This window comes from Notamacropus eugenii, chromosome 1 (genome assembly GCF_028372415.1).
Source record: "Notamacropus eugenii isolate mMacEug1 chromosome 1, mMacEug1.pri_v2, whole genome shotgun sequence".
In the NCBI taxonomy this organism is placed as follows: Eukaryota; Metazoa; Chordata; class Mammalia; order Diprotodontia; family Macropodidae; genus Notamacropus; species Notamacropus eugenii.
Genome location: NC_092872.1, coordinates 179,979,634 through 179,996,797, shown reverse-complemented (window position 1 = coordinate 179,996,797; position 17,164 = coordinate 179,979,634). Strand labels below are relative to the sequence as shown.

The 17,164-nt window shown below is 44.6% G+C and overlaps 1 protein-coding gene across 3 annotated transcripts in view; it reads left to right on the top strand.

Annotated features, from left to right (window-relative positions):
* Positions 1 to 367: 367 nt before the first annotated feature.
* The window catches only part of KCNIP2 (potassium voltage-gated channel interacting protein 2), a 35,231-nt gene continuing 18,434 nt past the window's right edge, over positions 368 to 17,164 (top strand). For 2 of the 3 annotated variants that reach the window (XM_072620692.1, XM_072620683.1), the window contains exon 1: positions 6,047 to 6,235. In XM_072620692.1, the coding sequence (XP_072476793.1) occupies positions 6,118 to 6,235 (118 nt within the window). In that variant the 5' untranslated portion in view covers positions 6,047 to 6,117. Of the gene's footprint in view, positions 606 to 6,046; positions 6,236 to 17,164 lie in introns of those variants that run through there. The other variant, XM_072620699.1, reaches the window with a different exon arrangement.

The window sequence follows — 17,164 nt, the reverse complement described above, 5'->3', positions numbered from 1 at the left end:
CCTGAGGCTTCCTGGGGAGGGGGGGAGCTCGGAGAAGGGAGAGCCTCCGGGGGGCACACACGCCCCCCCCCCCCCCCCCGCTCGAGTGGCTACGATTTAGGGAGCGGGGGCGTTAAGGACCTCCCCCCTCCCCGCGGTCCTCTGCCCCCTCCCCCGGGCAGTCTTGTGGAGGTGGGGGGACCCGGGAAACCAATCCCAGCAGAGCTGAGCGAGGGAGGCGGCGGTGACAGCCGCGGGGAGGGGGCGGGAGGATCTGGGCGGCTCGGGCTGGCTCCGGCTCCGCTCTCGCGGCTGCCTGACTCTTCCAGGACTGAGGACAGCCTCGGGCCCGGCTGCCCAGCGGAGGGGCGCGCGGGAGCCGGAGCGCGGAGCCAGCAGGGGGCGTCCCGCGGCCGGGACCTCGGGCCTCGGACCCGGGGCCGGCCGGCGCGCTCTCACCTCCAGGGGGCGCTGCGGGACTGCCCCGGGCCCCGCGCCCCTTCCCGGCCGGAGCGGGCAGCGGAGCGGGAGGGCAACGGCCGCGCCGGGGGCCATGCGGGGCCAGGCCCGGAAGGAGAGTCTGTCCGATTCCCGAGACCTGGACGGCTCCTACGATCAGCTCACGGGTGAGCTCAGGGCCCCGCTGGGGGCAGTGGACGCGGGGGGCTCGGAGCTCTGACCCCCAGACCCCGGACCCTCACCCGGACCCTGACCCCTTTCTCTGCGCCCCGCCCCACGCTGGGGCACCGGGGCCGTGGGCCTGGGTCCCTTTACATAGATCCCACAGGAGTGGGGGTGGGAGACAGACAGCAGGAGCAGGCACACGTGTGAAACACTTATGTGTCTTGTGTGAGTGTGTGTGTGTGTGTGTGTGTGTGTGTGTGTGTGTGTGTGTGAGAATGTGCCAGCTAGCCCTGCGGTGACACTGAAGACGGAGATTCCCCAGAGTCGGTCGCCATGTGCCCTCAGCTGGTGACTGACAGCAAGGTCCATGTGACAGAGCGTGTTGTTGTATGTCGGAGGGTGGCTCTAGTGATTACATGGACCTCAGTGTGCCCACGAGAGCTCACCATGTCTGCCTCCTCAAAACTTTGTAACTGTGTGTGACAGTGTGGCTGGGCTAACTGCTCTGTGTGGTCTGAGTTCTGAGCTTTTCTAATGTCCCTTAGACTGTGGTCCACAGTCTACCTGTTAGGAAATGTTATTGGTGACTATGTGACAGTGAATGGGTGTGTGTGTGTGTGTGTGTGTGTGTGTATGTCCTGCCTTTCTCTGCCCCACTCCACCCCCATGTGTAAGAGTATTTCATGTGGGACTAGAGAAGGGACCCAGGCACCCACCTGCCCAGTGACTCTCAGTCCTCCTGCTCTACAGTCTTACACACACACACACCCTCATGCCCAGACTCACAAGTCTGTGAAAGTGCTTAGAGATTGTTGGGATGAAAAATCTGAGCTTCAAAGAACCTCCTTCCCCAAGCCCTTTTATGAGGAGTTTTCTCCCTTTCTCAGAGTCCTGGGGTCTCGGGTATAGAGGATCCATGTCTGGGAGAGCTGCAGTGTCTTGTGTGGCTGTACCCTTTTCCTTCTCATCCTCCTGCCCTAATCACTGTTTTTCCTTGCCGGCTGTGCTTCCTGTTTTCCCCAAAGTGGGAAAAAGTGTGCATGTTCATGAAAGATTTGTACCTTCATGTGTATATATACACATGTGGGGCTCAGCTATGTGTTTTATAGAACCATAGATTTATACACTTCAGAGCAGCAAGGGACCTTTGAGGTCATAGAGTTCATCTCATCCCTCTCTCTATCATCCACCCTGAAGACCACCTCTGGAATGGATGGGGTGCCTGCTTATATATTTGTGTGGTGGAAGGATGTAAATATAAGTACTTACATCCCTGTAGTATAAGACAAATTCAGTTATGTATATAAATATGTATGCAATTCTGTGGCAGGTTTATCCATGTACATATTCTTATATGTTTACTTTATGTCTATATTTGTGTGTTCATGCATCTATCTCAGAAGCTAGGTTGAGGTAATCTCAATGAGTTTAGGGCAAAACTGATGAAGGTATGAAAATGGCTATGACCATGAGCTTTATGAGGGAATACAAACATGAGCCATCACAAAAAGGGATTGTAGTGGAGACGGTTAGGGGTAGAAGGAACAAGCTGTACCTGCTCTCTGCTCCTGGGACCCCATCACATTTTTTGGTCTATATTGGGGTTTCCCCTTCAGGTCCCATAGGACCAGGCTGGTGTCAGGTCTCCCAAGAAAAGTAGAGGAGAATTCAGGGTTCTAGGTGCCTATTGTTTTACCCCAGGCCCTGCTCTCCTACTGTTTCTAGCCTGGGCCTTGGACAAATTGGGGAAGATAGAAGAGGACTTAATTACCACCTTATTAATAATTTATTTTTCCCAATTAATTAACTATCCCATTAGAGGGTCATCCTCTCCACCCTGTAAAAATGGAATAACATAACAAGGGCCAGCAAGGGTTTAAATATTTTTGGTGAGAGGACCCACTCAACATATTCAAGGGTGATCTTGGACTAGTTGCTTCCATTCTTTGGACTTGTTTTCTCTGAAAATGGAAACAACAATCCTTAACTTTTGTTGTAGGGCTAGCAGGATATAGCTGATGGGGCCCACTTTAAGAAGTAAAATAGAAAGTTCATGGTTGGAAAGGGTAACTGAGAGGGTAAGAATGAAGGCAAAGCTGTAAATGCGAAGAATGGAATAGAAATTGATGGGCTTTTCCCAGAACTGTCGCTGTCCACAGTGCTGAAATATGTGATCTAGGACAAGAAGACGGGCTCTGAGTTTTCTATAAAAATTACAGAAAGGTTTTGTTGTTTTGGGCAGATAGAAGTCTGTTCTCCAGGACTAGGCCTGTCTTAGTATTCACTGTGGAGGAGGTCTCTCTTCCAGGACTAGGTGCTGGGGAGACAAACCTGAGGCAGAGATACTTTCTTTGTCCCCATCTGAAGGTGCAGGGAAGGGAGGAGACTTTCTGTACCCTCCTGGATTTGACTGGAGACTAGGCTGGGGTAAGGGCAGCAGAATCTGTTCCTATTCTGGACTTGGGCCTGAGAGGATTGGTTTTCTGTCCCCATCTGTGATTGGAAGTGAAAGTCTCTTAGTCTCTATTTAGGTCTTGGGGTGGGGGTAGGGGCAGTGGAAATCTTTCTGTCCTAGGACTGAGTCCTTGAGGAGAGGCTCCCTGTTCCTCCTGCCCTGTCCTGGTACTGGATGCCTTTCTGTTCCCTTGTTGATTGGGGGTTAGAGAGGGAAGAAAAAAGAGGTGTTGCTCCTTCTGTCCCAGATCTGTGCGTGTGTGTGTGTGTGTGTGTGTGTGTGTGTGTGTTCCAGGTTCACTGGAGTTGTCTTTCTATCTTACTATCCCAGGTCTGTGTGTGTGTGTGTGTGTGTGTGTATGTGTGTATGTGTGTTTTCCAGGTACCCTGGAGTTGTCTTTCTATCCTACTGAAGATCTTTCTGTCTTTCTATTCTACTGTCCCAGGTCTCTGTGCCTTTGTCTATATCTATATCTGTGTATGTGTTCAACGTTTCCTGGAGTTGTCTTTTTGTACTATTGTCCCAGATCTGTGTGTTTGTGTGGGTTCTTAACATTTTGGTTGTTGTTGTTGTGAGCCTCTTTGGCAATCTGGTGAAACCTGTGGACTCCTCAGAATGATTTGTTTTTCTATCCTACTGTCCCAGGTATCTATTCGTGTGTGTGTTTGTGTTTGAGGTTCTCTGGAATTGTCTTTCATTGCTTCTGTCCTAGGTCTCTGTCCTTGTCTATGTCTGTGTGTGTATTCAAAGTTTCCTGGAGTTGTCTTTCTATACTATTGTCCCAGATGTGTGTGTGTGTGTGTGTGTGTGTATGTGTGTGTGTATTCAAAGTTCCCTGGAGTTGTCTTTCTGGCCTATTGTCCTAGCTCTTTGTGTTTGTCTATGTGTTTCTGTGTGTGTTCCAGGTTTCCTGGAGTTGTCTTTCTATCCTATTGTCCCAGGTCAGTGTGTGTGTGTGTGTGTGTGTGTGTGTGTGTGTGTGTTTAAAGTTTCCTGAAATTGTCTTTCTGTACTATCGTCCCAGGTCTGTGTGTTTGTGTGTCTGTGTGTGTTCAAGGTTCTCTGGAGTTGTCTTTCTGTACTATTGTTCCAGATCTGTGTGTGTGTGTGTTTGTCCAAGGTTTCCTGGAGTTGTCTTTTCATCCTACTGTCCCAGGTCTTTATATGTTTGTCTATCTGACTGTCTGAGGTTCCTCGGAGTTATCTTTCCAGCCTACTGTTCCAGGTGTGTGTGTGTGTGTGTGTGTGTGTGTGTGTGTGTGTGTGTGTATGAGAGAGAGAGAGAGAGAGAGAGAGAGAGAGAGAGAGAGTTCAAAGCTCCCTGGAGTTGTCTTTCTATTCTCTTGTCCCAGGTCTCTGTGTATTTGTCTGTGTGTGTATGTATGTATTTTTCAGGTTCACCGGAGTTGTCTTTCTACTGTCCCAGGTCTTTGTGTTTGTCTATGTGTGTCTGTGTGTGTTCCAAGTTTCCTGGAGTTGCCTTTCTATCCTTCTGTCCCAGGTGTGTGTGTATGTGTGCATGTGTGTGTGTGTTTGAGGAGGATGGGTTGAGGTTTGGTATTGTGCCAGGTCTCTGTGTCTTTGTCTGTGTCTATGTCTGTGTGTGTGTTCAAGGTTTCCTGAAATTGTCTTTCTGTACTGTTGTCCCAGATCTATGTATTTGTCTACGTTTGTTTGTGTATTTCCAAGGGTCCCTCTAGTTGTCCTTCTGTCCTACTGTCCCAGGTCTCTGTATGTTTGTGTGTGTGTTTGTGTGTGTGTTTGAGGTTCCTTAGATTTGTCTTTCTTTTCTATTGTTCTAGGTGTCTGTGTATTTGTCTATGGGTGTGTGTTTGTGTGTCAGCGGGTGTGTCTTTTCGAGGTTCCCCTAGATTTGTCTTTCTGTCCTATCGTCCCAGATCTGTACCCTCTCCAGGAATTGTCTCTTCGTCCCTGCCTTGAGTCCTGGGAAGATTCTCTCTCCCCCGTGGTAAGAAGTCTTTGTCCTGCCTGGGTCTTCATGTTTCTCTGTTCCTGCCTGGGATCCTTGAGAAAGAAACTTTTATTCAACCTGCTTGGGGAGGAGAGAAGGGGCAGGGGTCGTGGGGAGGGAGCGATGAAAGATCATGCTTCCTACAGACAGGGGCCAAGGTGCTCTTGCCAGTAGTGATTACACGCGTTCCAAGGGATGGGGCGCCCTCGTGTGGCAGACGGGCTGCGCGCGGGACAGGAAAAGACCAGAGGAGCCTCGGATATTAAAGGGAGTCAAAGCGGATCAGAGCCTGGGGTCCTGAGTGCGAATCACTCATGTCAGATCTCTGCACTGCCGGCGTTACCCAGAATCTTGGAGTGGGTCGGTGTGGTGGGACTGCTACAGGGACCCGAGGACTTAGTTTTGAAGTGTTGTGGGTTTGGCGGGGAGAAGGGAGTGGGCTTGGAGTGAGCAAGGGTAGAGACGGCAGAGGGGAGCTCTGAGGTGACAGAGAAACCTTAGAATGAGGGAGGAGACCCTTGGAAGACACAAGAAGCTTAAGGAGGAGACAGAAATCAGAAGACTGAGGGAGGCAGAGAAAGAAAGGGATTCAGAGAAAAACAGACGAGAGACAGGGTACGAAAATCAGAGAGGTGGACACAGGCACAGTCAAATCACCTGTCACCTCCCCCTCACCGCGCTTTTGTTGTTTCTAATGACAACCATGCCCCCCAGGCCTGACCTCCTAACCTCAAAATATCTAGGGGGTCGGAAACCCGGGAAATAGAGGTGGAGGAGCGGAAGAAAGGAAAGCTCTTCCCACTTCCCACCCTCACCCTGTCTCCCCTACTCCAACCCGCAGCCATCTCCTTCCATATACTCCCACTGAGGAAATAATCAGAGACCCGACATTTTTGAGAAACTTTTCCCCAAGTATTGGGGTGGGGGATGGGAGACTATGTCAGGAGAGAGCTCCGCCTTCCCCAAAGACCTGCCCTCCCCCCCACTGAAGCCAATGATCCCTCTTCCCGACAGCCAGTTCTTTCTTCTCCCAGGAGGGCTCAGAGGCCAGAGCCACCCACTTTTGTGGGGGGCCAGTGGCTAAGGGATGGGGTGTGTCGGGGACAGCAACAACAGCATGAGCTGGTGCCCGGTCAGCTGCCGGAGCCCCCTGGGACATGCTGCCCGATCCCTATTCCAGTTTGTGACCGGGACACTGGCGCCAGGTTCGAGGGAGGAAGGGAGAGGCCACTGCTGGATTTGAAAGACCAGAATTAAGGAGTAAAGGTGGGGGGTTGGGACCGTAGGACCCCTGGCAAAGGTGCCAGGACTCAGGGCATCCAGCATCTAGGGCTTAGAGTCTCAACTGGTGAATATCTGACTGGGAGGGTACAAGAGGTGGGGCTGGAAACACATCATCTGGGATGGGAAGACAGCCTCAGGGTTGGTGAATTTTATAGGTTTGTGTGGCCTTGGGAGTTTGCCGGAGCTGTGTAACTCTGAATTTATATAGGATTGTATGGGTCGGATTGGATTGCTTAGTACAGGCATTGTACTGCAGTATGTGGGAAGTTGTATAGCATTCTTTCAATATGTGTGTCAGATTTGTTAGGGTTGGGGAAGGGGATGTTTTCTGTGTCATTGACGTGAGGGCTGTATAGCTCTGGAGTTTTGTGGCATTGTGTAGCACCAAAGTTAAAGTTGTGTAAGTCTGGAATTATATAGCATTCATGAGGCTGTGTGGGTTGTACTGTCCTCCATTGTGTGGCTCTGGGATTGTGTTGGGTTATCACAATTATGGGACGTTTTGTTAAGTTTTGTACCACTGGGTTTATGCAGGGTTGTGAATGACATATGTAGAGTTGGGAGACTGAAGAGTTTCCATTTGTCCTAATCCATTATTTGGAAATACAAATTCTGAAATGTCTTGTTACGCCTCTCTTGTAAAGACTAGGGCAGTCCAGCCCCTAAAATGCTGGGGTTTATAGTTTCCAGGCTATATCAGAGCAGGAGGTTACCTGGGGTCAAAGTTCTCCTATCCTGGAGACCCTCTAAGAGCTGTTCTTGCCTTTACCTGGGGCTTCTGCTGCCTAGTGCTCCAACAGGGAGTTGAAGGAGTGCTTAGAGATCTCTTGGTGGCTCATTCTCCACCCCTTACTGGGACCTGTCAGCTGATGATGGATGGCAGAAGCCCTGCTTGGCTAACTCTCAATCACCAGGGCCGTGACTTCCCAAAATAGCCCCACCAATCTCGGAAGGTCATTAATAACCTAGTCTAGCAACTGGGATTTGAAGTGGCCTTACCCTGTCCTAGGAGGGAGGGACCAGAATTGGGAGGGGTGGGTGGAAAGAGGGAAGGCATAGAGCCTTTTGCAAAGATTCCAGGGCCTTGTTCAGGCTCCTACAGCCAGACTCCAAGGGAAGGCAAGGAGCTACAGCTAACTGGGAAAGTTCTTCTGGCAGCTGAAACTGGCCCTCCCTACTCGCTGATCACCTCCCACCTCCAGGACCTAGCAACAACCAATATCTCATCTAAGTGATGGAGGTGTTCCTCCAACTTGCCCCACTTAGCAAAAGTGACTTCTAAGTTCCCAACTTTGAGGTGTGTGGGATTAGATTAATGACAAAAACCCAGCTGGAGCCCAGAGTAGGAGATGGAGTACATGGGAGTAATAATATGTCATGTATCTAAGTGATTTAAGGTTTACAAAATACTTTCTTCACAACAAGCCTATGAGGTATGTAATGTTACCAACTTTTAAAAGTGAGGCTCAGAGAGGTTAGTGACATGCCAGAAGTTCCAGACTCATAGAGTTGGGAAATATAAGGGCCAGGAGTTGAATTTGGACCTTCTGAGTCTAAGTCATTATTCTTTCCATTACGCTATGATACTCGAGATTTCAGGAGAAAGGAAAGTAGAGGGTACCTCTCTACTCCCCCCCCCAATAAAAATTTTTACCTCATCCTTCTATCACTGATACCTACCATTATGGGTTGATTATTATCTTCCATTAAGTAGAGTTTAATGATGAATCATGGGATATTTAGGAAAGGAGTTGTGGGTGATAGAGGGAGAATAGCCTAAGGGTCCCTGGAACAGTAAGGGGCCCTGAAGATGTACTCTAAATAAGTCTCTCTGATGGTTGCTGAAAAGGATAATAATAACTGTCCTTTCTCCCAAGGTGCTTATAGTCTAGTAAGGGAGTTAAGACCTGTGCATCCATGATTTAGGAACCAGAAGAGAGGGACAATGTGTTCTGGAGGTTCAGAAGGAGAGGTCGCTGCTTGCTGAGGGGATGAGAGGAACTTCCTGAAGGAGAGGGAATTTGAGCTGTGTAACGAAAGCAGGTAGGATTTCAACAAACAGAGCCATTTCAGGCTAGGGAATATATCTTGAGCAAGGGCAATGAGAAGCTTGAGGTACATTTGAGGAAACGTATGCAATCCAATTTGTCTGTGATACGTAGTAGGAAATAGTAGGAGATAAAGCTAGAAAGATGAATTGGAGCCAGATTGTAAAGGGTTTTGAATTCTTATCTGAGGAGTTTATACTTTGTTCTATAGACTATAGAGTAATTGAAGGTCTTTAAGCAGGTAGGTAGGATTATTGGAGCTGAATTTTAAAGTTAATATTCCAGCAGCTGCATAGGATATATTAGAAAGGGGTAAGAATCTGAAAAGAAGGTAGAGGAGACTAAAGATACAGAACTAGAAATGGATTGATTGAACATAGGTGATGAGAAAAGGGGAATATGATTAGATATAGTCAGGCAGTAAACTAGCTTTTATTAAGTGCCTATTGTGTGCCAGGTACTGTATTAAGTACAGGAGATACAAAGAAAAGCAAAAGACAGTCCCCGCTGTCAAGGATCTCACAGTCTAATGGGGGAGATGTGCAAGCAACTATGTCCAAACAAGATATAGACCGAAGAAATTGGAGATAATTAATAAAAGGAAGGCACTGGCATTTAGGGTCATCAGGAAAGACTTTTTGTAGAAGGGATTTTAGCTGGGATTTGAAAGAAGCCAGGGAATCAAAGCGGCAGAGATGAGAAGGGAGAGTATTCTAGAGTGAAAATTCTCAGATTTTGGAGCCGGAGTATCTTGTACAAGAAATAGCAATGAAGCCAGTGTCAGAATATGTAGAAAGGAGCAAGATATAAGAAGAAAGGCAGGATGGAGCCAGGTTGTGAAGGACTTAGAATGCCAACAGAGGATTTTATATGTGATACTGGACATGATAGGGAGCCAATGAAATTTGTTGAGAAGGGAAGTGGCATAGTCACATCTGCTCTTTGGGAAGCTTCATTTGACAGTTGAATAGAGGCTAGAGTGGAGGGCATAGAGAAACAGAGGCAGGGAGACCAATCAGCAAGCTAATGAAATAGTTCAGACAGGAGGTGATGAGGACTTGTACCAGGGTGGGGGCAGCATCAGAGGAAAGAAAAAGGCATATTCAACAGATATTATGAAGTAAAATCAACAGGACTTGGCAACAGATTGGATAGGAAAGGGTGAAATAAAGTGATGACACGCAGGTTGCCAGTCTGAGTGACCAAGAGAATGATGGTGCTTTCACTGGTACTAGGGAAGTCCAGAAGTGGGAGAGGGTTTGAGAGAAAATTGTGAGCTCAGTTTGGGACATGTATTCAAGCGATCTGTGGGATATCCAGTTTGAGATGTCTAGTTAGAATGAAGGAAACAAGCATTTGTTAAATGACTTCTGCAAGAGAGACACTGTCTTAAACACTTTGTAGTTATTAACCCAGCTGATCCTTAGAGCATCCTTGTGAAGTGTTGCACTTCAGTCATTTTCCGTCGTGTCTGAATCTTAATGACCCCATTTGGAACTTTCTTGGCAAAAATACTGGACTAGTTTGCTGTTTCCTTCTCCAGCTCATTTTACAGATGAGTAACTGAGGCAAACAGGGGTTAAGTAACTTGCCCACATAGCTAGGAAGTGTCTGAGGCCAGATTTGAACTCAGGAAGATGAGTTTTCCTTATTCCAGGCTCAGCGCTCTATCCACTGTGTCACCTAGCTGCCTCCTTGGAAGATAGGTGCTATTATTATTCTCATTTTAAAGTTGAGGAAGGACAAGAGTTAAGTAACTTATCCAAGGGTTATACAGCTAATAAGTATATGATTTGAACTCAGACATTCCTTACTACAGGCCCAGTGCTCTAGTTGCTGTACCGCCTACTGCCAGTTGCAGATGAGAGTTTGGAGATTAAGATAGGGATTAGAGCTGGAAAAATAGATCTGGGAATTATCAGCATAGAGATGATAATGAGGAAAATGGAACAGTCAAAGATGATTTCCAGATGTCAGTTTGGATTTACCTGTAAGTCATAAATTTAGAGGCAGAAGGAACATCATAGGTCATCTAATTTAAGGTTCCCATTTTATAGAAAAGGAAACTGAACTCCAAAGACATGATTTGCCCAGGGTCATAGGTAGTAAATAGCAGTATAAGAATTTGAACCCAGGTCTTATGGCTACTTTTCACTACACCATAACTGCCAGGAATAGTGAAATCAAATGAAAGAGGGACAGAGGTAGGATGGAGAAATAAATTTAGTTTGAGATCCTTGGAGTCTGAAGTGTCAGCAGGACATGAAGGAAAAGATATCCTCAAAGTATTTGGAGGAGCAGCTCTGGAGATCAGTGAGAGATTGGGGGTGGAGACATAGATTTGAGAGCCCTATATTTATAATTATCATTGAGACTGTAGGAGTGGATAAAACCACCAGGGGAAAATATAAAGACATAAGAAAAGGGTCCAAGACACAGACTTTTCCCTCCTACCCAAAAGAGAAAGAATTGGCTGTATATACAAATCATAGGCATGTGACCATAGATCTAAAGCTGGGAGGGATATCAGAGGCTCTCTAATCTAGTCCCCTATCTAGTCCATCCTCTTCATTTTCCTCCAGGTAAGGAAAGAGATACCCAGGGAAGTCAAGTGACTTACCTAAGGTCACACTTGGAGTAAGCACCAGAAACAGGGTTTACAGTGAGATCTGATTTGGGGGCCAGTGCTCTTTTCATTAGGTCACACTGGCTCCTAGTATAGAAGAGAGAGAATTCAACTTTCCCTTCATTCTTTCTCCAGCTTTTCCATGACTATTCTCTCTATCCACGCTCAGCTCACCAACTCTCAGGACTTTCTACATTTCTTGCCCTTGATATCCATCAGGTATCCTGTCCAAGCTGTAACTACAAAGTTTGAAATTTCCCCAAAGAAATCTTTCCTAGGGAATTATTAAAAAGTAAACACAGAAATGTTAGGCTGGCAAAATTACTGATGATAGAGTATATACAATGAAGTAGATACAGACGCCCCCCCCCCCAAACAAATATCTCCTCTTACCTTCCCATCACCTGCACCTCACTTTACTATTTCTCTGGGTTGTACTTGATTTTTTCATCACCTCATATATCCTTGGAATTGTCTTGCACTCTCCCTTCTCCTTGACCCCCAATATCCCATCAGTTGCCCAATCTTCTTCACTGGATTTTCCATCTGACTCCTCCTGTCCACCCACAAGCCTGTCAGCCTTATTCAGACCTGCATCTTTTTCACCTAAACTGCATTGTCTCTCTAGGTAAGAAGCAAATGGTTATTCCCACCCCAAGTATTTCCCCTCTCTGATCCATCTCTCATAGATCAGTAGGTATCTTCCTAAGGTATCTCTCTGACTACCTCCACCTGAAAACCTTCAGTGACTGTTGTCTACAAAATAAAGGTTAAAGCCCCGAGAACATTCGAGGTTATCATTTGGCTGTCACTGACTTTGGCTCATACTGCTCATCTTCATCTGTGCTCTGGGCTTGCTTTAGTCAGATGAGCAGGGTCCTGCCTTCTGATCCAGCTGCTCTCCCTGTTCATACCTTTGGTTTTCTTACAGCATCCCCATTCTTGAAATCCTCCCCGACGCTCCTCCACCTGTGGTAGACCTTTTCTTCTCTCTCACTGTCACCTCCATGAAGTTTGTTCCTCCTCAAGAGAAAAAGGATCCCTTCCTCCTCAAATGGAACATTACATTTTGCTTGAGCTACCTTTCTTAACAGCCATGTGACTTTAGGCAAGTCACTTAACCTCTTAAACTTGTAAAATAATAATGACAGCCTTTGCATAGCGCTTTAAGGCTTGCGATGACCTTTACATGCGTTATCTCATTTGATCCTCATAATAGTCCTGAGAGGTAGATGCCATTATTACCTCCATTCTTCAGACGAGGAAACTGAGGTCAAGAGAGATCTAGCCCAGGATCACAGAGCTAGCAAAGGTCTGAGGCAGGATTTGAACTCCAGTCTTCCTGACTCCAAGTCAGGCAGTGTACCACCTAGCAGCACAGTATCTATCTCACCTACCTCACAGAAGGTAATGAGACTCAAATGAGATACCACATGTGATATACTTGGCAAACCTCAAAGCCTGACATAAATATTGGTTGACGTTATTACTATCACTTCGTGGTCCTTTGTTTCATGGTTATTGATGTACATGACTTTTGCCCCTGTTAGATTTCTGAGCTCCTTGAGATCAAGGACTTTACCTTATGTAACTTGACATAGCCAATGTCTAGCACTGTGCCCTGCAGATGTGAGGCACCAGACTAATGAATGAATGACCTCAGATGGGCTTGGCTGAGGCAGATTTAGGTGGGGGTGGAACAAGTTCATGTCCAGTTCTTTCCTCTGACCTTATTCTTCCTCACCATCCCCTGGGTTGGATATTAGACCAAGCTCACATTTCTGATCCCAAGGTAACTTGGGGCTGGCACCACCACCAGGTGTGGCAGGATACTCTGCCAAGCCAGAACTATATTGCCAGTCCTATGGGTGTAGACCCCAGGTTATCTGCTCTAACTCTAGGCTGCTCTGCAGCCACCCTGGCCCCTGTGAGTCCTGCCCTTGGGCAAAGAAGGCACATCCTTTACTTTTAAAAAAAGATTCTTCCCCTAGGTTTCAGGCTGTTCTGCTCAGATCTGCCAAGTTGTCAAGTCAAGAAGCATTTTTTAAAATATTTTTTCTCAATTACATGCAAAAACAATTTTTAACATTAGTTTTTAAAATTTGAGATCCAAATTCTCTCCCTCCTTCCCTTTTCCCCCTCCCTGAGAAGGCAAGGCAATTTAATATAGACTGCATATGAGTAGTCATGCAAAACATATTTCCATATTAGCCCTGTTATGAAAGAAAACATAGATCAAAAAATAAATAAATAAACCCCACAACAAACCCAAGAAACATACAGAAAGTTCTGGGTTTTTTAAAGTATGTTTTGATCTGCATTCAGACTCTCAGTTCCTTCTCTGGAGGTAGATAGCCTTTTCCGTCCTATGTCCTTGGGAAATGTCTTGGATCATTATATTGTTGAGAAGAACTGCTGTTCACATCAACAAATATTTCTTAAACACTTGCTGTGTGCTAAGGCACTGTGCTGAGCTCTGGGGAGGCACAAAAGGGGTAAAAGAACAACCAGTCCCTGCCCTCAAGGAGCACAATCTATTGGAGTAAACAGCATGCAAGCAACTGCATGCAAACAAGATATATACATGGGATAAATTGGAGGTAATTAATACAGGAAAGGCACTAACACTAAGGGGTATGAAGAAAGAATTCTTTTAGAAGATAAGAGTTTTGCTGGGACTTGAAGGAAAGTAGGTCAAGATGAGGAGGGAGAGCATTACAGGCATGGGGGACATCCAGGGAAAATGCTTGGAATTGGGCAGTGGAGTGTTTTGTTTGAGAAACATAAGGAGGCCAGTGTCATTGGCTCATAGAAAATATAGAAAGAAAAAAGGTATAAGAAAAGTAGGGAGGGAGGGAGATGCCAGGATGTAAAGGACTTCAAAAGTCAAATGAAGGATTTTATATTTGATCTTGTTGGTGACTGAAAGCCACCAGAATTTAGGGGGATCATCTCCTGTGCCCTCCTGGAGTTGTCTGTAGCTCCATGAAATCCTGATTTGGCTCTAATCTATTTTTCTCCATTCTGCTGTATTTTTTTTAAATTATATACATTCACCAGATAGTTGTTCCATCTGTTTCCATCTGTTGGGGAAGTTTAGCTCCTTCACCTGCTTATAAGAGCATACTTTTATGCCTAGTCTACAGGTAGGAGGGGTAGGGTCAAGTGACCTCAACAGTGTTATTATTTTTATATTTTTAAATTTTTATTTTTATCTTGTTTTTGTTTTGTTTTATTATGCTTATTATTTTTATATGATGTTTATCCCAAGACTTTCTGGACTTAGAGTCAAGAAATCTTATGTCAAATTCTGACTCCAACAATTATTAATTTTGTGACTACTAACAAGTCCCTCTGAGATTCAGTTTCCTCATCTGAAAAAGAGGATTATTCTATTGGCTTCCTTAGTGAGTTGTAAGGAAAATGGTATAAAAACTTAAAGTGCTATATCAATATTAGACCATTATCATAATTATTATTATTGTCACCTCGGCTCCCTCTAACACTGAGTTACAGAAGACTGGAAGTTTCACGGTGTCAAGGATCATGCTATTGTTTTATTAAAAATACATTTTTATTGATTTCTTTTGGGATTTTTTCACATTGCATCATTTCCCAAAGCATCCCTCACCATCCCCATCTCAGAGAGCCATTCCATATAACAAAGAGTATTTTTCAAGACAAAAGAAAAAGAGTAAAAAACGATCATAACGGATCAATACTTCAAAAAGTATGGACTGGTGTGTGATGTACAACACTTGTAGACCTCCTCATAGCTCTTCTTTCAGGCCATGCTTATTCTTTATAATTTTACAACACTGATTTTTTTTGGTGGTTCTTTCCATTTACATCAGTGTAATCATTGTGTGTATCATCTTCTTGACTTCATTACTTCACTCCACATTAGTTTGTGTAAGTTTTTCCCTGACTCAATATTCACCACACTTGTCATTTCTTATTGTGCAGGAATTTGCCATGATATTGATGTGGCATTGTTTAGCCATTCCCCAGCTGATGGTCAATAGCAAATAAACTTTTATTAAGTTCCTATGTTCCAGACACTCTACTAAATGCTGGTGACGCAAAAATAAAAAATAAAAGAGTGAAGGTATAAACAACAAACAAACAAATAAATAAATAAATGAAAGACTATCCCTGCCCTCCAGGACCTTACCGTCTAATGGGGGAAGACACATAAAAGGAAACTGAAAAAAAAAAAGCAGGGGTGGGGTAAGTACAAGGTATGCAATGGAGGTGGGGGAGAGAAACTGAGGAAAAGTTAAGTCAAAACAGTCTCAAAGTGGAGAAAGGTGAGGAAAGAGAAAATATCTGAGCTTAACTCTCCACACCAATGGAGGTTTGGAATTTATGGCCACACTCTCCAGGGAGGCAGAGGGGAGTAATAAGGTAGAGTACTAAGGCTGATAACATCTTGCAGGATGATGAGTTTATCCCACTAATGAGCTTCCTGGGACATGGTAAAGAAGGCAGTCAGAGAAATATCAAAATAATACAGAGAAATGAGCTGAGCTCACAATTTTTTTGCTATCACAAAAATACTGCTATAAATATTTTGGTGTATACGAGGACTTCCTTCTTATCAATGATCTCCTTGAGCTGTAAGGCTAATAATGGAATCTCTAAGTTAAAGATTATGGACATTTCAATTCCTTTATTTGCATAATTCCAAATTCTTTTCCAAAATAGTTGTACTGGATTCACAACTTCTCTACCAACAATACACAAATGTGTTTAACTTCTCACAAGCCTTGCCTATTCTTATATTTTGTGATCTTTGTCAATTTACAGGGCATTAGGTGAAATCTCAGGGTTGTTTTGATTTTCACTTTGCTTATCATTCGTGATTTGGAGCATTCATTCATGTGGTGGTTAATAATTTACAAATCTTTAGAGAACTGCTGGTTCAAATCTTGGAAATGTGTGATAATTCTTGTGTGGGATAAAAAGACCCTTACTCAAAATCTTAAATAAATGAAGAGGCTTCTCAATAAGAACAGAAAGAAAAGGATTTATTACAATTCTCGAGAAAGGGATGTCCTTCCACCAGGTTGGGGAAACCTGATGGAAGGAGGCCACTTAAAGAAATTAAAGCACAATTTGTATACCCTAATGCAGAGAATCCTACCTCCCCACTATCCCACCTCTCCATTGGCTGGGAGGAGGGCTCACAATCTAAGCACGAAAAACTAGACAAACCCCTGGAAATCTTCACCTATCCCAACACAATTACCTCATCTAATATCTAACAACAGCCGACCTGGCTTTAGAAAGGAGGGGAGGGGGAGAAGCAGGAGCTGGTAGCATTGATATGGTAACAGTACAACAAACAAAGGGGAGATTTGAATAACTCCCAAGTTTCGACTACAGCCCACAGCACTTTCACAAAGAAAGCTGGGGGAGGAGAGGTGGGATGGAACCAACTGACCATCCATACGCCCTGGATACCTGAAACTCAGGTATCCAGGGAGAGAGATTATTTATCCAATATTCCCCATATTTTTATTATGAAAAGTCTTCACAATCTCCTAATCTCACCCATTGTTTATCTATTTTAGATAACAAACACTTCTCATAGAAATTTGATACAAAGGTTTTTTTCTTCCCATCTAACTGCTTCCTTTCTTACCCGAGTTGCATTAGTTTTGTTTGTACAGAAGCTTTTTAGTTTCATGTAATCAAAGTTATCTTTGTTATCTTCTGTATTTAATTGCTTCTCTCCATTGTTTCAGTAAGAATAATCTTCTATCCCTAGCTGTGAGATTTGCTTCTCATTTTAAAAATAATATGACCTTTAATACTAAGGTCACATTTCTATTTAGAATATATTGTAGAATATGGTATAAAGTATTGTTCTAAGCCTGATTTCTGCCACACCACCTTGCAGTTTTCCAAGAACTCTGAGGGGGTTCTTTCCTAAGTAATTTACATTTTACAGTTTACAATTCATTGAACCTGGTTTCTGGTTCTCTTACCTAGTCTGTTCCACTGATCCAACTTTATTTTTTAGCCAATACCAGAGGATTTGATGACTACTTTTATAACATAGTTTAAGGTCTAGAAGTTCTCTTCCCCTTTCATCGCTACCTTTTCTCACTATTTTCCTTGACATTCTAGATTTTTTGTTTTTCTAAATGAATTCTTTTATTATTTTATCA